The following is a 21,908-nucleotide window of genomic DNA, read 5'->3' as shown; positions in this document are numbered from 1 at the left end:
GGCATACAGTGCTTCCACTGCAGCAAGGGATTCTGGGAAATGACATGCAAAATATATATATATATATAACAGTCTGACAGGATAAATTAGTGACCGCATGCAAGTAGCCCTTTCTACTGATTATTTCACCAAATCTGCACTCCATGACTTTAAGCTTGCGTTTTTGAAATCTGAATCAGGCAACAGGGGGAAACCAAAAGATCATATCTTCTATAAACAAGGAAAGAGCTTAATTTGAGTCATTCTGAAAATATCTTTAAACCCAATTAGAATACAATTTGTTTGTTTTAGATGCCATATACGCATTCACATGTGTAATCTTATACAGTATACTGGCTGCAAGAAGAAATGTTCATTAAAAGTAAACATCTATTTCCAGTTGTATTAATGTTTGACCACTTCAAACGCCTCTGAAACTTGCCAACGGCCAACACACTTTATGCATTTATAAAATGAACCTCTAGGATGCTGGTAAATGCCAACCTGCTTTTCCTCTTTTCTTGTAATAAAAAAAATATGTTTCATCAGTTTGATCACACAATTTATTGTGAAGTCGCATATTTCTTATACTACACAACCTTAATAAAATATTTGTATGGGTTGTAAATAATTTCCACAATTATCAGTTTTCTCATTGCTTAATCACTGGAGCATATTTTACCATCCTCCTTCCTTGGTGAAACAGGTCTTGTAGTATTTGCTTTAGTGATCCAGTGGCTTATTGGTCCATATTCTTAAGAACAATTTCATAATAGGGTTTGCATTCAAGTTAAACATTTGTCGGTGGTAATGCAATTAGAATTGCACATCTAACACCCAATCTTTTTCTCCCTTTCCTTAATTTAAAAAAAAAAAAAAAAAAATTATGTTTACAAGACAAAGAAAGAAGTTACATGGGCGAGTGCTTTCACTCCACTACAATCCCAACATACCTTGTCATTGGGACGGAGTATTTTTTATATTTTTTTTGCGTGCCTTTAAAATACACAATAATACTAAAATACACTATAAGGCCTCTTTCAACAGAGGGCTAATATGGTGGGCAAGGAGAGGGTAAACCTTCCCTACCCTATAACTAGACTTGTATCGAGTGCACGCATACGTCCTTTTCCATTGTGAATTTCCACATAGGAAACAAAACCACTTGCCATACTCTTCGAAGCTGCCCTTCACATGTTGGTTCAATACATTCCATGCACTCTATGTCACTGACCTAGAATAAGTCACTCACAGGGCCGAGCTCCAGGATCTGTTAATCATTTGGGCAATCAGTGAATACCAGCACTTGGAGAGCTGATATTTATTTCATTTGGAATGCTTCCATCTTAAATCAGATATCCAAGCAACTAGCTCATAAACGTTATTCAATAGCAGGGGGCGGGGGGGAGTGTTATCTCGAAGAAGATTAAAATTGTGATATGCTACAAAAATGACGGTGCCATAAAAGAGTGGCTTTCTAGTGCTTGAAGGAGCAGATCACAGAAAGTTGCAAGGTTTTTGAACAGATGAATACTTTAGAGGCAGGTTCTGTTTGTGTTCAGTTGTGCACTTTCAACACGCTACTGAAGATTGGTAGTTGTGTTGCAGGTTGCAATGCTATTTGAAGCATTAACATGAAGGTTCTTCTACGGAGAGGTCTGAAGCCGAGACTTACAGTACGACATCATGAAAACGGCTGTACGCCAACATATATGAAGAAATGCCTTGGTAACCCAACCCAGCAAAACATTCCTCATGGGCCCGACTTAAAATGATATGACGCACCGGTACCAACCCCAAACTATGGTTGGCATATGTAACATAGTTACATAGTTACATAGTAGCATACTCACCCTTAATGAAATCACCTGTGCCGCCAACTTTGAAAAATGAATAAAACGCCGCTGAAAGGCTGGGCTTCTCAACTTCAGTCCTCAAGACCCCACAACGGGTCAGGTTTTAAAGGATATCCCTGCTTCAGCACAGGTGGCTCAAAAAGTCCCTGCTTCAACACAGGTGGCCCAACACCTGTGCTGAAGCTGGGATATGCTGAGAAGCTGACCTGTCTGGGGGTCTTGAGGACTGGAGTTGAGCACCTCTGCTGTAGGGGGATTTTACCACGAAAATGGTCTGAGGTTCACGATAAAGCCACAAGACGACAGAAAGCAGCCCCGCAAACATAGCAGCAAACAGTGGTGATCATCAAGGGACCCACAGGGCACAGTTTTCAATGAGTCCAAACACTAAAAGTTAACAGAACCGAAATGTTTCTCCCACACCAATGTTCCCTCAATAGAATGGCCAAATGGATATTGCCTCCAACAATGTGCTTAAGTGACACAAACAACTTAACTTTATTTGAGCAACTCCGCCACTTTCCCAGTGAATGCCGCTGCTACTGAAAATTGGTTAAATAGGTTGCACTGTCAAAGTCCGTGTGCCTTTCTATAGCACCACCTGTCAAAGAGTGGCCATAAACGTGGTACTTTTATTGTAATGTCAACCTTGCTTTTCAAGGACCACTTTAAATCATTAGTTGAAATGCTATAAGAAACCTTTAACATTTTGATTATATGTCATTGTAAATAAATTGCCATTTGGGAAATATTGGCATTTAAATTACATCAATATTTTTCTACCATAGAACACAACTGAATAATTTCAGAATTGGGTTTGCAGCCAAGTTACATATTACTGGTGGAAATGCAACTGGAATTGTACAGCTAACATTATAATCCTTTTCACCCCTTTCACAAATTGACATTGTTACTTGTTTTTATTTTTTTTATTATTATTATTATTATTATTATTTACCCAGTGAAGTTGAGATTGAATTGTGTAATTATTGAACTGTACTATGTTTAATGCAGAAAATAAATGTTTGTTAATAAAACATTAAAATGTAATGTTAATTACTGTAAATATTAGATCTACATTTCTGCAACTACCGAGGCTTAAGCATGGAGAATGATTAAACCCGTTGCTGTTTGGCGGTTCCTGCACAGAGCAAACAGTTTATTTTATTATGCACATGAATACATACAGATGACATACAGTATAAAGATGGGTGTGCTGCGAGGGCTCTTCATGCATCGTTTTAATTGACATCAACACATTAAAACCAACTTTTTCCACTGTTTCTGCAAGAATAAGCAGTTTATTCTGAGCGGTCCCAGGAGTCTGTTGTTATTGAAACCAGAAATGATGCACAACAGTTTTCTAAATCCCTTGCTCTATTCTGAGTTTAAGATTCCAGAGCGTTATCTTCCTTTGCCTGGTTCCTATTGGTCGAGGGAAGAGGATTAGCCCTATTTGAGGGATAAACAACGCCAATTGAACTGCCATGATCTGTAGTGCAGATTTGAAGTCCGTGTCTAGTAGATATTCTTGGATTAAATTACTGGTGCAAGATGCATTTGAAGCTTTTTAGACACATCTGTACAGATGTATTGGCATTATACATATAAATCTATTAAGCATTATTTTCTTTAAGCCTCCTCCTAAATGTATTATTTGTTGGATTTGAAATGATTTATAATTTAAGTATTTTCATAAATAAGCAGTCACCAAGACTTCGAGGCAATCCAAGAGGCACTTTAAAGAAAAAATGTTTTTGTTTTAATACATGCAGCCTTTGATTACCTTTATTGAAAACGAATTCTCTAAGCTGCTGATCGTCGATTCGTTCCCCCGTGATCGATCAGCAAAATCCTGTTTCCCAGGGTTCACTAAATGGCTGCCTTTCAGTTTCAATCAATCAATCAATCAATCAATCCTTCAGTCAGTGCAACTCAGCAGCTACAATGTATTATATCACTAAGGTAACATGATCTATTATTAGTTTGCTGCTCAAACTGCTGGGAATATTGGTAACAAATTATCAAAAACAAGAAAATGTTGCAAAGATCTTGTAGTGCTTGGGAGGTGGGCTAAAACCTGCTATAGAAATCAAACGATGCTCAGTATATAAAAAAAAATGGCATTAAGAGTTGAATTCGTTGTTTTTTTTTTAATATAGTATTATCTAATACTACAGAATTGATTTCTTCAAAAAAAAAAAAAAAAAAAACTCCACATGTAGTATATTGCATGGATTGCTCCTTTAACCTAATACTAGTGGTAATGCACTTCTAAGCATTTTAACTTTCCCACAATGGATAAGAAACGGATGACTGCATGTATACAGTACGTCTTGCACAGTTCCCCTCCTGCTTCAGGCTAGGTCTCCGCTGCAGTGCCCGGACAAGAGCCGCGGCCCACTACCTACATTGCCCGCAGCGTTGTGCGCACAGATTTCTCTGAAGACATGAAATCTGTGCTCACAACTTGCGACGGAGCGCTGGCCACGTCCCAGGCGTTTCAGCCAATGAGGACGAACCTGCCGGGTGAATCATGGCCGCGTCCCCCATCATGCCCCCCTGTTTTTTCCCCCTGCAGCTCACCGCAGACCAGGGATCTCAGCTGCATGCGCCGCCAGCCTGGCAGGCACGCGTGCAGCACCAACACCGGGGCCACAGCCCAACACTTTTTAAATGTCAAGTTAAATGTAACTAAACTGCAGACAAGGATTCTAGGTAATGACATGCAAATGAGCACACCCTCAACTTTTTAGCTTCCTATGCCTTTTAAACAAGAATGTTTCCTTGATGTATTATACCGTTTGCACAGCAAAGCATTAGTGAAAGTAAACAATCAGGCCTATATTAGGCCTATATTAAGAGAGATATGAAGCATGTTGTAAATTATGGAACAGACATTGAAAAAAAATCGAAGCTTCGAGCTGACCAGGTAAAGTCATTTTATTGCAACTCAAAATATATGTGGAATAGTGGGACAGCTCATACAGAAACTGAAAAGCCTAAAAGCCAGTGGACATGTAACAACTGTTAGAGAAAGAGGTGGTGCCAACATCATTTCTGATTACTCACTCCCTTTCTAACAAGTTCCTCTCTGTACATGACTTCTTTCTCTCTCACTCTGCTCCTCTTTGCTATAACTGAAAACTGTCTCACTCAGTCTGACTCTGCTCTGGAAGCTGCTCTCTCTTATGGTGGCCTTTCTTTCTCCTACACTCCGCGCCCCTATGGCAGGTGTGTAGCTCCTCCTCTCCTCTCTCTGCCGTTACCGAACCCTTCCTATTTCTCCCTCTCTTGCTTTTCCCTCCTTTGAGGCTCACACTGTCCAGATCTTCTCTCCTCTCCCTGTTCACGTGGCAATCATCTATCGCCCACCTACCTCTACTCATCCCCCTTCTGTCTTTCTCTCTCACTTTGAATCCTGGATCTCCTTCTGTCTCTCCTCAGACTCGCCTGTTCTTCTCCTTGGGGACTTCAACTGCCACATTGATGATCCCTCTCTCCCTTGGGCTTCCCGCTTTCTCTCTCTAACCTCTTCGTTTGGCCTTCAACAGTTGACTGCAGCCAGCACCCAGAAGGATGGCCACTACCTAGACCTGAAAAACTTCTCTCTCTGATTGCTCCATTTCCCCTTTTCCTCTATCTGACCATCACCTCATCATTTTCTCTCTCTCGCTTCTCCCCTTCTCCATCTTCCCCTCGTTTTTACAGAAACCTGCGCTCTATTAACCTACCAGCCTTTGATTCCACTTTACGCTCCTCCCTATCCTCTCTCAGTTCTACTCCAGACCCTGACAACCTGGTCAGGAACTAGAAGTCTGCCTTATCCTCCTCTCTCGATCAACATGCCCCGCTTTCTCTCTGCCGTCCCCACCATTCTAACCCCAGACCCTGGATAAATTCCCACACGCGCATGCTGTGTTCCTCCACTCGTTCCTCTGAACACCTCTGGAGGAAATCTCATACTCTCGCAAACTTCCTTCACTACACATTTATGCTGTCCTGTTTCAACTCTGCCCTCTCTCAGGCTAAACAAACCTACTTTTCTTCACTAATCAACACACACAAGTCTAACCCACGCCAACTCTTCTCTGTCTTTGACTCTCTACTCAGACCACTCTCAGCTGTCTCTTCTTCTTCTGCCATCTCACCTAAGGACTTTGCTGACAATTTTAAGGAAAAGGTGGAATCCATATGTCAGAACATCCCCTCTGTTTCCTCCTCCCATCCCTCACCGCTTCCTAACTCTCCTCCTGCCTTCCTTGACTCTTTTTCCGCTGTCTCGGAGGAGGATGTGTCACTGCTGATCTCCTCTTCTCCCTCTACCACCTGCCCTCTTAACCCCATTCCCTCCCATCTCCTAAAACCTCTTGCTCCTTCTATAATCCCTAACGCTCACACACATTTTTAACTCCTCCTTCTGCTCTGGTACCTTTCCCTCCTCCTTCAAACATGCAACAGTTATACCACTACTCAAAAGCAGCAAGCTTGACCCTAGCTGTCTTTCTAACTATCGACCTGTCTCCCTCGTGCCTTTTGCCTCTAAACTCCATGAACGTCTTGTATTCTCTCGCTTGCTTCATTTTCTCAACACCTATTCTCTCCTAGACCCTCTACAATCTGGCTTCCGCACTGCTCACTCCACGGAAACAGCCCTCACTAAAATAACTAATGACCTCCATGCTGCCAAAGACAGAGGTCATTACACTCTGCTCATATGACTCGACCTCTCTGCAGCATTCGACACCGTGGACCACCCTTTTCTCCTTCACATTCTCCATACTCCTGGTATTCATAACAACACTCTATCCTGGATCTCCTCCTACCTCTCCCATCGTACTTTCAGTGTCTCTTTTGCTAACACCTCCTCCGTCGATCTCTCTGTGGGGGTACCCCAGGGCTCTGTCCTGGGACCTCTTCTCTTTTCTCTGTACACACTTTGTCTAGGTGTCCTAATCACATCTCTTGGGTTTAAATATCACCTCTATGCTGACGACACAAATGTACTTTTCAACCTCTGACCTTACACCTGCTGTACAAACCAAAGTTTCTGAATGTCTCTCTGCGATATCATCCTGGATGGCCATCCGCCGACTTAAACTTAACATGGCAAAAACAGAGCTCCTCATATCTCATCCCAAACCTGGCCCCACTACCTCCTTCCATATTACTGTTGGAAGTTCTTTCATACACCACGTAGCACAAGCACACTGCTTAGGGGTCACACTTGACTGTAATCTCTTTGAAGCACGGACTCCTCTTCCACAATGTTACATTTATGTCTCAAGCACTAATTCCCATGATCTGTTATTTATATGATTGTCACGTGTATTACTACTGTGAAGCGCTATGTACATTAATGGCGCTATATAAATAAAGACATAAATGTACATAGCACCCGACTTATCTTGGCTCATGGACCTGCTGCTGTAACCTTGTCTAATAAACATAGAGCATTAAAAATGTGCCTACTGAAATGTGCAGAGGAACTTTAAAACATGCTCAATAGCTTTTATAGAAAGTGCCCAGCTTCTTTTTAGTAAACAGTGATTTCTAATTGACAATAAACCAGGCCATATACCAGATAGTTGTAATTCACCTTTACTACTCTATAAAACTTAGAAAAACACTCTTAAAGTCCACAGCACTGAGCCAAGTGTAATGTGAACCAACATACAAACAAGAGTTGAACGTAAAGAACACATTGTTTGCTTTCTAAACCAAAAGATCTAAAACCAGAGACATAACATAAAACACAGACAGATCCTCAGTGCACATCCAGTAAAACTTATACACGGTACAGAGCCTAAATATACATGTATAGATAACTATGAAATAAAATGGTCTTTTAGTTTAACATTTTGGCCAAATTGTTGTAAGCCCCTGAGCCACTGCACGGTAGACCACATCTCAAGGGTCCCTAACACTAATATAAATTCTTAATAACCTGTGCATTACCAGGAAGAATGATTTATAATAAATCTGTCAAAATTAGTTGCATAGTTCTAAGTCTGATTGAAGCTTTTATTAACCTGTACATTACCAGGAAAAGCACTCTGTATTAGATTTGTCAATATGAGCTTGTAGGTGTCCTGTATGTAAACCAAAAGATCACAGGTTTTAAAATTAGCAATGCAGCACATATGCGTGCGTGCGCGCGCACACACACACACACACACACACACACACACAGCCGATACCATTCTGTGGCTAACGTTAGCCACAGAACGGTATCGACTATTTGTTTTTGACACTATTAAGCTCGGCTAACACGGTACAGATACACACACACACACACACACACACACTTGGCAGGGCTCTCGTTATCTACTGTTGTAACTTTATGGCATCACACTCACATCCATTTCATTGCACAACATGCGGGCGCCTTCTAAAAAAATCCCTGTATATATTCTATATTTGTATTTATAACACACATATACCTACAGTACAGGGGTACATATAAATGCACACGTATATAAATATATTTATGCATGGGGGGTTTTATTCCCAGATAAGACATGCTCCTAGTTTAAATGACTCCTTGTGTTCTTTAATGTTAATGTTTAATCAAAGCCTCACCAATACGCTGGTTTACATTACCGAGGCCCAAGTTACTTGAAACTTGTTAAATGCAATTAAAAAACGTTTATTTATTTTTTTGCCCTAAATGTTCCTAAAACATTATTAGAAATCTAAAGCATATGGTAAATACTGATGAGTTATAGAGTTGGGAATAAGACCACATTTTTGAAACATGAGTAATTATAATGAATGCCAAGCCAGGAGCATCCATATATTTCCTGGGTGTTTTTCCATCAGCGTCTCTCTTTTTTTTTTTAATTAACTCCGAGGATCCAGCAACACTACTAAAATACACCCCAAAAAAACAACCACTATAAGCAACTGCTTAGATATAACATCCTTTAATCTTCTTCAAACACCATGAAGATTTTTTTATTGCCAACACATGAAAAAAAAAGTATATAAAACACCAGAATGTAAACTGAACTGCCCTCTGAATAATAACTGTGCCCGTATGGAACAACCTAGCAAGCGACTTTGACAGGCTCACTGTAATGTTTGACAACAATGTACATTATTAAAAGGCTGATATATCCGTATATGGTGCGACACAAATGCAGAAATAGTAAGGTTTAAAAGAGCAGTTCTGCCCACTCTATTATTTTATTTTGTTTACATGTATAGGAAGCAGGGTATCTACGGAGCGTTTATTTCAGCCCGGGCACCTACTACTTCCTGAGATACTTACTGTACCTGGGAAGGTGCCGGCGAAGTCGTCCCTCCAAGGAAAAGTTAAATGGTGGTTTAAATATCTGCGTCAAGCAGACCAATAGGAAGCAACAATGTCATTTGTGGCGGTTTCCTATTGGCCTGCGTCACAAGGGGGGTTTTAAACTTCCATGAAGTATCGGCAGCACGTTCCCCAGAAAGTATTTCAGAAACTAGGGGGTCCCGAAAGGTGAAATTACCATGAGAAGGCGGGACGGAGGTGGCGAGTGAACTGCAACTTTTCTTCTCACCATTATACATACAAGATCCTTTTTTTTTTTTTTTTTTTTTTTAAACTAGCTACTCCTATTAAAGAAATAATACCCCCAAAGAAATTACATATCTTTTTTTTTGTTTAACCTTACCTGGTCCAAGCAAGTTATAAAAAAAACAAAAAAAAAACAAAAAAAAATGGAAAAACAAATAGTCGAACGGTGAAAACTGCTGCTTTAAAAGTGCAAGTTACTCTTGCAACTAGAAAGGTGTTGAAAATGCACTGCTCACCACTGCACTCAGGGTTACTCTTCTATTGACGGTGATAAAACAGGAGTACATAATGGTAGTAAAGGCTTGCAAGTCATTTTACTGTAAATTTTTATTTATATATTTGTTGATAATGGCAACCAAGCTAGATATAGTTCCCCAAAGAACCTGAAAGCCCAGTATACAATAAATACTCTTTGACAAATCGCTATCTTAGCGCACAACACGTTAGAGGTATATCCACACTCCGCCATGTTGTTCACCATCAATAAAGATTAATTTTATTACCACCTTTGCTTAGCCCCAGACTATTTTGGCATTTGCTGTGCTCCGTTTTTCTTTCCATGTGGAAACTTTCTCCGTTTACATTTCGGCTGGACGCACGCATCCAAGGACGGTACACACCAGTAACGCGAGTACAATCTTTTCTTCATGAAGATTGAAGTGATGAGAATTATACTCTAGGGTTTTGCCTATTATAGGGGCATGCTGAATCACTACTGTTCCAACACAACAGTGGTTGATTCTGGTAGTGCTCCACTTACAGGCATTATTTAACCCATCAATGAGTTCTTCTATCAAGTCTATCAAGTCATACGAACTGGTGTGTTCTATATATACCTGTCCTTTATCCATTTGAGACTTTCATCTATGGTGTTGTTATCCCTAACTCAGATGCACTGATGCCTGAGATCGTTATCTCTATTTTTCACTATACAATAAAATAGCTTTTCGCCCCTCCACAGTACCAGGGGAAATGAAAAAGGTACACAATTGAAAAGTATGCGTTCATCTTCAGACCTGGAGCGCAAGAGAGCGTAGCAATGCATAGCTTTTCCAGCATCGTCATCCTCTTACAAAAAGGTCCACATACAGGCAGGGCCGGCGTGAAAGCGGTGCCACTGCAACAAGCCCCGCGCTTACAGAGGCCCTGCTCTCTCCCCCACGACATTTAAACTGATTGCCGGGGGAGAGCGCGAGGCCTCTGTATGTCGCTTATCTTCTCCGGCAGCATCCCCTACTGCAGGGCCCGACATTATGACTCCACGATGTCCAATGGTGTCACGTTGCCATTGCCATGACAATATGATGCCTCATGGCACCATGATGTCCCAAGATTGTAACGTCATGGCATCGAGTTGCCATGACAGAGTCGTGATAACTGGACTATGCAGGGGGAGATGCCGGGAGGAGGAGATGCTGCCAGATGATGCCGATGGAGAAGGTAAGAGCTGATGCCCCGCACCAAGCTCAGCAAACATCCCAGCCGGCCCTGCACACAAGACTGTGGGCCACATTCACAGAGCATGGCTAACCCTCAAGGCTTTTACAGGCCATTCATCTAAATGGGCTGTGAGGTGCCCTATGGTTCTGAATACTACATCTGGCCCGGTAACCATTATTGTTACTTATTAAAAGTTTACAAAAAGTTTATTAAGTAGATGAGATGTTTAATTCAACAAACATGTTTCAGAAATGTGAAGATGCAGAATAGCAGACTTACCAGGTGTAGTCTCCCCCAGCCCCTAGGAAATACTAGTAGTGTAAGGAGTTAATGGCCGTAACGGGTTAACTGTGTGGGCCCTCTCCCCTCACATGGTATAGAGTGACCTGGCCCAAAAAAGTCTCAGTACCTCCCTAGAGAGTATTAAGATTAATGTACCAAGGGTAGAAGCAAATAGTATAAACACTACAAATATATCCTAACTGCGAATAGAGTTAAGTGTGACAAAGTGTGACGGGTATCATCAATGGCTGTTAATAAAGCTCCTGTTTGTACTATAACATTTCCTGCCGCCCATCATTATTCCATCAGCGCATCTACGCCCAACCTGCACGGATCCAGCACCCTGACAAGGTATGAGAGACTGAGTAACGCCGTGTGCATGGTCAACTGATGTAAACTCCGTACGGGCAAGGAGGGTTACACAGGTATTATATATCAATTGTTATAGGCACTCCAGGTCGCATCTGTCTTTCCCCAATTAGCAGCGAAAAAGGGGTGAGTGACAGTGGGTGGGTTTAGTGCACATACCTGCAGAAGTTGGGTGGCAGTCGCTCTCTGCTCTGGATTCTTCACCAAGCATTTCTTGACAAAATCTGTGAACTCATCTGACCAGAGCTCTGGCTTTCTAAATGTTGGTGGAGGATTTGTGGGAATCATGAAAATTGCCTACGCAAAAGAGGAAATAAGTGGAATGTTAATTACAAATAAAAAAACAAAAAAAGTACAAATATATATATATATATATTTTTTTTTTAATCGTACGGTCTTACTATAATGTAATGATAAGATTATAGTAAGATATTATATTCTAAAGGGTTAAGAAACTCCTAGATATGCCAACATGTACAATATTTGTGGAACCTCTCAAAATGACACCATTATGATTTTACCAACAACTGGACGTAGCAGAGGACATACTGTCCTTACTTAAGCAGTATGCATTGTGATGTTTTTGGGCCTCTGTTTTCCTAGCAACTGCGCTGCCTTAACTTGTCACAACACCATAAAAAAAAGTTATACAATGCTGTTAAGAATAACGAATCATGAAACGACCATTACATTGAAAGTATATTTGTTACATGGCCGAGTGCTTTGCTTAGTTGCAACTGCACATTTCCCAAGCAGCTTCAAGCTGTTTCTTGCGTTTTGGCCGAGTTCCTCATTTGCCGTCCTTGAAACCAACAATCTACTGTGAACTTTGATATGTCGAGTTGTAGCTTTATCTCCTGATAATCTTAATTTAAATTTAACGGCCATTCAGTAGCTATCAAAAAAATTAATTAAAAAAAACACAAACCTTCTTTAACAGCTGTGTACTGTACGTGTTATCTCTGCAGCAACTCCAATATATATCACACATTTCCCGCAACACATTGAGATGTTATAAGGTTTTTCGTACATTCAATAGTGTTAAACTGTAGAACTTGTATCTGAGGTTTTCCAATCGATATACAGCAGCACAATACCTTATCAGAAAATGTATTCTTTCCTACTAAGTCAATATCTGCACAAGCGATTAGCATTTGACAGACACTTTACGACAACTGCAAGTCATGCTAGAGAAGCAGTCTGTGCTGCTCATTTGTGTTTGTTTTTCTTAATAAATACCTGAACTGGGGGTCCCCCATATGTCACCTGCACTTCCCCAATCTCTATGGTTTCCTCTCCCCTCGCCACCCTCCCCCCCCCCCTCCAGTCAATAGAAAGCAACAAGGTGATATGTCCCGGCTGCCTGACGCCGACACTGTGGAAAAATTGATACCAAATAACGCACTTTTCAGGAGCAGGGGTTCCAGTAATATGGGTTAATCATTGGGTTAATCATGTCCTAACTACCATTGTGGTTGTGGAATAATCATACATAAAGATAATCAAACATAAAGATAAGCGATTACCCACCTACTTTTTAGGGGATATATTTTAAAACATTGAACATATATCAATTTTTCGTTGTTATTCAATTAATAAAACTTTATTATTTTTGGCCATTTGGCTTTTATTAGTATACCGCTGTTCTACTATGTAGGGAGCGTTTACTACTGGTCACCTACATCAATTGTAATACATACCTATATACTGGACTATTAAGTCGTACGTGTATCCTTGTGATTTGACAGAGTGCCGTAAACAGAGACCTTTGGGCGATTTCTTCATCATCCCTCTTGTGCTTTCTGGTTCTAAATATGTGTCTCCTGTATGCACCAGTCTTTACTATCGGCTCTAAATTAGGTGAGCTGTGAGGTCAATTTGTTGTTCCAGCAATATGAGCAGCTCAATAAAGTTTTTTATTTCATGAATAGGAGTCGTGATGTTTTTGGAGCAGTTCTGCAGCTATTTACCCCATTTTCCAGCTATGACCATAAGGATAATGTGGCTACCAAGAAATCAATAATGAAAATATCACTAATGTGTGTGTGTGTGTGTGTGTGTGTGTGTGTGTGTGTGTGTGTGTGTGTGTGTGTGTGTGTGTGTGTGTGTGTGTGTGTGTGTGTGTGTGTGTGTGTGTGTGTGTGTGTGTGTGTGTGTGTGTGTGTGTGTGTGTGTGTGATATATTTGTTATTTATTGTCTGGGACCCTGCAAAATTCTGTTATGCATGGAGTCAGTGTGGAAAATAATTGTGGATGTGGGGAACAGGGTAAGTTGCCTGGAGCCATTGGGCACCAAGGTTTAATACACGGGGAGTTGCTAGATGTGCTCTATCGTTTGTGTGGCGTAGAGGAGGGGGATAAGAACGTTTAAGTGACCTAAAAGTACAACAAAAAACTCCCTTGAATATACAATACATACTGGTATAACAGCTTGTGTACAAAAGTGGTTGATAGGATTCAACCAAAGGGATCCCTTATATTGCACTCACTGGGAACATAGAATAGGCGTCAAATGACGCCGCTGGGTCGTGACCCCGCAGCATCATTTGACGCCACGTGTCACATCACGCATCTGAATCCCAGGAAGTGAGTTCCAGAGGCCTCACGCGATCCCCCGGCATTTAATTTAAATGCCTTGGGGAAGAGTGCGGGGCCTCTACAACCGTCCGCGACCCCCCGCCCAGGAAAATCTTGCGCACCCCACTTTGCACACCCCTGCCTTAGAGTAAAGTATCATTTAAGTGATACTGTTGCCCTTGGATTACATTTTTCTATGTTCCGAGTGAGTGCAATATAAGGGATCCTTTCGGTTGAATCCTTTTAAACACTTTTGTACACATACTGTATATACCCCTTTCCCTTATGCACCTTGTGAACTTTATCACCCGCCAGATTTTGAGAGCAGTAGGTAGACATTTGTATATGATAACAGCTTAAGAAATCAATTAAATGCGTTAACATTTTGAAGCAATTGCCGTGACTTGAGCAGAGTTCAGACGTCCGTAAAAAAAAAAAAAAAAAACAATATTTCTCTGAATATGAAATCTGCGCAAGGGTTTAAATGCGGAGTAAGTGGAGTAAGTGATGTGTGTGATGTGTGTGTGATGTGTGTATGGGAACAGGAGACAACTTTCTAAACAAACGGTCACTGCTCAGTACATCTAACGCATGGCCCAAAGTCTTCTTGCTCGCATAAATGGTCACCCTATCATCTATGTAAGAGGTGCTCAACTCCAGTCCTCAAGCCTCCCCAATAGGTCAGGTTTTCCCAGATATCCCAGCTTCAGCACAGGTGCCTCAAATAGTCCCTGCTTCAACACAGGCTCAGTCATCACCTGTGCTGAAGCTGGGATATACTGAAAACCTGACGTGTTGGGGGGGGGGGTGGTCTTGGGGATCAGAGTTTAGCACCACTAATCTACGTTCCTGTGGTTAATGTGTGATATGAGCCAAGCTCTAAATCGTGCTACAGATAAAGACACGTTTTGCAAGAGTAAACATTCTACTTGAACTCGAAAAGACCAAGAGAGTCTTATCTAGACCTTATCTAGTCGTGGTTCTTCATAAAAGAAATAACTACCGCAAATATTTCTCAAGTCAGCAGTTTTGATAAAGAGAAAAAACAGAAGCTTAGACCTATGGAAGAATGACAAGGATAAAATCCCCACCGACAGCATAAAAAACTTTATCTTATCTAGGGAAGAACTGGGATGTCAACATGGTAATGTTGACCAAGACAGGAAATTTTTTATTTATTTGTGTGTTCGATTTGCTCTTTTAATAGGTTGCTTAAAGGGGACAGTCCTTGCTTCGGTTATCCATCGACTTCCCCCCTTAAGAAACAAAATAAAATAGTTACCAAAGCAAGTAACTTCTTTAAACAAACAGCCACGGGTTTAGGGACACTTTTATTGCACCATCTGCTTATAGCAGCTCCACTACCCACATAAGAAGCTACTGCAAGAGTTTAGTGGTATACGTTTGACCATAACCAAACTCTTGCAATGTAGAGGCTGGAAAAAAATGACATATACATGTATTGTAGAAACGGCTCCCTTTATGTAGCGCTGCTGTTTGTCCAGGCTCTTCGCGACACAGTCTTCTAGAGTTTCATTTGTAGATGTACATAGCACGTCACAGCAGTAATACACGTGGTATAATAATATAACACAATGGGAATAAGCGCATGAGAGATAAAAGTAACATTAGGAAAAAGAGTCACTGCCCCAAAGTGCTTACAATCTAAGTAGTAAATTGGAAGAATGCAGACAGTGGGAGGGCGTTCTAATAAGTGCGTCTACAAAGAGCTACGGTCGATGTATGAGGTGTATAGTATCAGCCACGGATCCATATGTTTCGTTACACATAAAGGACTGTAACATTACTGTAAATGTCACTATATACTCAAAAAATGTACATTTCAAAATGTTACCATCAGAAACGAATAAAAGGCTTTGCAAGCAATAAGGAAACAGCAAATTACCAAGGAGGTTCATCGCGCACTGATGTGGGATATCACACATCGACTTCCATTCATTAGGAGTTAACGCAGGTTTGGCGCTTGGTGAAAAAAACGGCATGCGTGTAAAAAAGTGACCACAGCATTGCAAATCCTGCTTGAAAGGTCCCTTTGCCACTTTGTGAATCGATTTTCTTTAAAAATTATTTACAACTATCACGGCGTTGATAAATGGGAGAGCCACTGTACAAAAAAAGGCTTTAAAAAAATACTAAAATCATACGTTGCTGACGAATTTAGAATGGTTTATGGCACTGTAACCACGAAGGCGGTGATCAGAAACATCAGCTTTATCACTGTACTAGATTTGATTACATTGAAAACTTTTGTTTACAGGAATCCTGTTATCTTGATTTCTACGATCTTCAAGTTTACTACTGAACGGTTTCTTTATTACACAAAGGTCACTCAAGTTCACTAAAATTTACTAATCGCTGCAATCAATCTGAGATGTCATAAATGTTATCAGGGTTTAAGACATCACTTAATGGTACTATGAAAAGTATCACCTTTGGATTTTGTAGTTTGAACGAACAGAAATGATGTTAAAGTTTCAGCAGCCTTACCTCCCACCTGTTTAGAAATAATACACACACACACACAATTATTTTCATTGTGATAACATCTGAGGCATGGGGTGGACAACTGCTCAAGAGCCACCCGTCAGGTTTTCAGGATATTCCTGCTTCAGCACAGATGGCTCAATCAGTGTCTCAGTCATTGACTGAGCCACCTGTAGTGAAGCAGGGATATACCGTATTTCCTCAATTGTAAGACGCACAATTGATTTTGGCCCTTAAAATCGAGGAAAATTACTTTTTCACTTACCATGTTTCAGGAGAGGTCCCATGTCAGCGGAGGTTGAAGCGGGCGGCGGCGGCAGGAGAGGTCCCACGTCTGCAGATGGTTGAAGATGGACAGTTTGCGGCGGGAGTGCGGCGGCGGAAGGACAGGTCCCAAGTCTGCAGGTGAATGAAGATAAGACAGCGGGCGGGAGGTGGCGGCAGGATATCATAATAGCAGGAGCAGAGCGGCATAGGGGAACGACTGGGGTAGAGTGCACTGTGTAACCGGAATTCAGACACCGGTCAACTTCCGGTGTTACATTGTGCACCTCCCAAGCCGTTCCCCTATTCCGCTCTGCTCAGCTCTCCTGCTATTATGATCTCCTGCCGCCGCTGCCACCACATGCCCACTGTCTTATCTTCTTTCACCTGCAGACTTGGCACCTGTCCTGCCGCCGCTGCACAACCGCCAGCTATCCATCTTCAACCATCTGCAGACGTGGGACCTCTTCTGCCGCCGCCGCCCGCTTCAACATCCGCTGACATGGGACCTCTCCTGAAACACGGTAAGTGAAAAGAGGGGATTAGTACTGTAGGCACTTTTTTCCCTTTTCATTTTTTTAATACATCGATTCTAAGGCGCACCCCGATTTCAGACATGTGAAAATCGAAAAAAAGGTGCGTCTTAGAATCGAGGAAATAGGGTACTTAAAAATGTCCGTGTTGGTACTCCTGAGGACTGGAGTTGGCCTTCCCTGTGCTGAAACATCAGGATACAATTGACATGACAGCAAGGCTACTCATATTCTAATACGAAATACAATAAATTAGAAACGTTATTTTGTTTAATGACAAACGCCACAAGTTTAGTACCTTGCAATACAAACACGCAGAAAATGTTACAGAGAAGTCACAGTGGGAAGAGGAGTACTGTACCAGTACGAGACCATAAGGTCACCTAGTCCTTGTCCACAAGAGCTTACGGACTATCACATTCAGCATGCGTCTCACACACTCTTCTTTCGGCCCTTCTGCCTAAAGGTTGAATGCTTCAACAACAAAAAACACACCACCCGCAGGAGACATTGGGGTTCTCCGATTTGCAGAAAATACGGACAGTCATCTGAATAATATTAATAACGGCACATGAAACAAAAACAAGCTGGAGAAAATTCATCAATACAACTTATTTGTTCCATGAATCAATTAAATGTTACACTAAACACTAGATAAATACATTTGTCATAGCTTAATATGGGAGGAGTGGCTCAGTGAGTAAAGACACTGACTGGCACTGAGTTTGAAGCAGGGGAACCTGGTTCAATTCCTGGTGTCGGCTCCTTGTGACCTTGGGCAAGTCACTTTATCTCCCTGTGCCTCAGGCACCAAAAACATCAATTGTAAGCTCCACGGGGCAGGGACCTGTGCCTGCAAAATGTCTCTGTAATGCGCTACATAAAAACTACCATCGCTATACAAGAACATGCTATTATTATTATATGAATAAGGAGAGTCTGTGGGTTTAGGGGGCCTAATCTACAGACAATGTCTATGCATATGTTTGTTCTGTTTTCACTCCTATTTTTCTCAGCAGTGTTCACTGTAGACTGGCTGTGCAGAAGCTGAGCATGTCACTTTTCCTCTGTCACAATGTTGCTTTAAGGAAATATATTAAATCAGGCAAAAACAAATCAAGCTCTTATGAGAGAAAGCATAAGCACGGCCAACCCCCTCCCTTCAATCGAATAAATTACCTTATTATTTTTAAATAGGGGGGTGGGGAGGATAAGAGCACATTTTCTTTTATTTATTTAATTTTGATTTTCTGAAATGACCCTATGAGAGCAGGTGAGTCCAGCCAGCCAAGGGAACTCCAAGTTTAGATTGAAAAGCATGAGTAAATATCGGATGGTGCAAGGGCTTAAGTTATGAAGATCCGCTGCTAGAGTTGCAAATCAGAGCTACAGTTGTGATTCAAAGTTTGTGAAACCCAATGATAATTACGGAAATGCCTTCGTTTTTCCATGATAACCTTCTTGAAATCAAACCAGTCATTTCTTAAATATCCAATAATGTTCGGTGTCTTTTTAAAAATAGTTACGTATGAATTAGACAAACAATGAGTAATTAAAGTCAGGGTATGTGAAAACGTAAGTGAATTAGAATCAGGTGTTTAAATAATTGGGTAGATCTCCAGGTGGGAGTGTGGGAGGCCCCACCCTATATACATATCAGAAACTTTGTGAGTTTGGTCTTCACCATACAGGTTAGTGGAAACACGTCATGCCCCGATCAAATAAATCTCTGAGGACCTCAGAAAAGCAGTTATTGATGCTCATCAGTCTCGAAATGGTTACAAAACCATTTCTAAGGATTTGGGGTTCCACCAATCTACTGTGAGACAGATAGTCTACAAATAGAGAAAGTTCAAGACCACAGTAACTCTACCCAGGAGCGGTCGTCCTACCAAAATCTCTCCAAGAACAAACTGGCAAATCATCCAGGAAGTCACAAAGAACCCCAGAGAAACATCCAAGGATCTGCAGGCCACTCTCGCCTTCGCTAATGTAAGTGTTCATGACTCAACGAACAGAAAAAGACTGAACAAGAACGGTGTTCATGGAAGGATCGCCAGGAGGAAACCACTGCTCTCTAAAAAGAACATTGCTGCCCTTCTGAAAATCGCCAAAGAGCACATAGATGATCCACAAGACTTCTGCAACAATGCTCTCAGGACAGATGAGTCAAAGGTAGAAAATATTGGCCTGAATGAGAAACGTTATGTTTGGTTTTCGCTAAACACTGCATTCGAACAGATGAACCTCATCCCAACCGTCAAGCATGGTGGTGGGTGTGATGGTTTGTGGCCGATTTGCTGCCTCAGGACCTGTATGGCTTGCCATCATTGACACAACGATGAATTCTGCATTTTATCAGAAGATTATAGCGGAGAATGGAAGGCCGTCTGTGAGCTGAAACAAAAGTGGGTCATGCAGAAAGACCATAATCCTAAACGTACAAAAAGATCTCCAAAAGAATAGCTGCAGAAGAAGACATTCCATGTTTTAGAATGGCCTAGTAAAAGTCCAGACCTAAACCCCATTGAAATGTTGTGGTAGGACCTAATGCGAGCTGTCCATGCAAAGAAGCCCTCAAATGTCGCTGTTGAAGCCGATCTGTAACTAGGAATGGGGCCAACATTCCATAAAACCGATGTGAGAGACTGACCAGCAGTTACGGGAAACACTTGGTTGAAGTCATTGCTGCTCAAGGGGGCGTCACCAGGTACTGACTCTAAAGGATCACATACTTTTTCACACATGGATATTGAATGTTTAATCCTTTGTGGATAAATGATACTTTTTCCAACATGTTTTTGTGTCATTTGTTTGATCAAGTTATCTTTAGTTGTTATTAGGACTTCAATTACGATCTAATAACATTTTAACTTTGAAATATGTGAAAATCCTAAGGGGTTCACCAACTTTTTCTCGCCACTATTTTATTAAACAAATAAGAGAGTCCGACAAAATTTTTTTTGTTTTGTTTTTTTTTAATGGTCTAGAATTAAAGTTTTCTGCTGCACAGAACATTAAGCAGTACAGTATCAGAAAACCTGAACCCGTTTTGCCCATTCAAGTAGAACAGGTCGGGAGCGGTTTTGTCTGACTCACAGGGGATATTCCACCTCGATTTTCAAAGCCCCAGTAACATACTGTATGCTGGCGATGCAATAAATTGAAAGAATTCAGTCCTCCCCTGCTATTTTTAACTGCATCATATACAGGTGTAATATCTTTTTCCAATTAAAGGACAAATGCACACGTGTGAAAATCACAATAATAAATATCACAGATCTGCAGTACCCACTGGTCTCATTAAGGGCTCATACAAAAGGCAGGAAACTATGCGGATTCATTTATCTTACAAAGTAGCAATGATCATTATTTGCATAACAGTCTTTAGAAAATGACATTCATAAAGCACATGCAAAAAAACCATTTCTTTAATTAAATAACAGTAGCACGGCCATGCACTACAGGCCTTTCTAGCACCCTAATGAGAAAACAAGTATTTAACAAAAATATGCGTGTAATGAGGAAATAGTAATGGTAATTTGTCAAAGAACAAAATAAAAATATTGTGTCTGTCTACATAGGATTGGAGTTTTCATTTCACACACCGTGGTGACAGAATAAAAGTAGGTATAACAGGGACACAGCCTTATCTTTGTATGCAATAAGGCGGATATGCAATAAGGCAGATATACGTGAACTGTGGAACCCGCGCTCCCCCAGCAAAATCTCCCACCCCTGTGGGGGGCGTGGGCCATTGCAGAGTCCCCCCGCTCTTCCCCGAGGCATTTTAATTAAATGCCGGGGGATCGCGTGAGGCTTACCTTGATTCAGACACACTGACGCATCGCCATGGCAACGCGGCATCAAATGACGCCGCGGGTCACATGACGTGGCATCACATGACCCAGAGCGTCATTTGACGCAGCTCTAAGGTAGGGAGGGGGGCGTCAGCACCGAGGCAGGGAAGACAGGGGGGTGCAGCTGGGAAAGTTTGCACTCCCCTGCAATAAGAAATGAAATTTTTACATTTCTGTGTTCTACAAGTTCTAACAAGACCTTTTTTCTGTCCATTTTTAATTCCAACATAATAGCAATGATGACAGCCCTCGGCTTCCAATGTTTGGATTGTTATATCTTTTACATATTTTTCATCTATTAAAATACTATTAATATAATAATATAATAATAGCATGTTCTTGTATAGCGCTGCTAATTGTACGCAGCGCTTTACAGAGACATTTTGCAGGCACACGTCCCTGCCCCGTAGAGCTTACAATCTATTTTTTTTTTGGTGCCTGAGGCACAGGGAGATAAAGTGACTTGCCCAAGGTCACAAGGAGCCGACACCGGGAAATGAACCAGGCTCCCCTGCAGCAATCTCGGTGTCAGTCAGTGTCTTTACTCACTGAGCCACTCCTTCTCTTAAGTAATATATCAGCTTGAGTGTCTAAATAACCATCATATTTTTTGCCTTTGTATTCAATTTGTAATTTTAGGTCAGTTTTCTTTGTTGATGCCGGCATTACTGACTGCTTCTCT

At 41.3% G+C, this 21,908-nt stretch overlaps 1 protein-coding gene across 4 annotated transcripts in view; it reads right to left on the bottom strand.

Moving 5' to 3' along the window:
* STK3 (serine/threonine kinase 3) overlaps positions 1-21,908 on the bottom strand; it is a 248,534-nt gene that overhangs the window by 127,546 nt on the left and 99,080 nt on the right. For all 4 annotated transcript variants that reach the window (XM_075582648.1, XM_075582650.1, XM_075582647.1 and 1 more), the window contains exon 7: positions 11,647-11,784. In XM_075582648.1, coding sequence (XP_075438763.1) covers positions 11,647-11,784 — 138 coding nt within the window. The remainder of the gene's footprint in view (positions 1-11,646; positions 11,785-21,908) is intronic.

This window comes from Ascaphus truei, chromosome 2 (genome assembly GCF_040206685.1).
Source record: "Ascaphus truei isolate aAscTru1 chromosome 2, aAscTru1.hap1, whole genome shotgun sequence".
NCBI lineage: Eukaryota > Metazoa > Chordata > Amphibia > Anura > Ascaphidae > Ascaphus > Ascaphus truei.
This window is presented reverse-complemented; position numbering and strand designations above follow the sequence as displayed.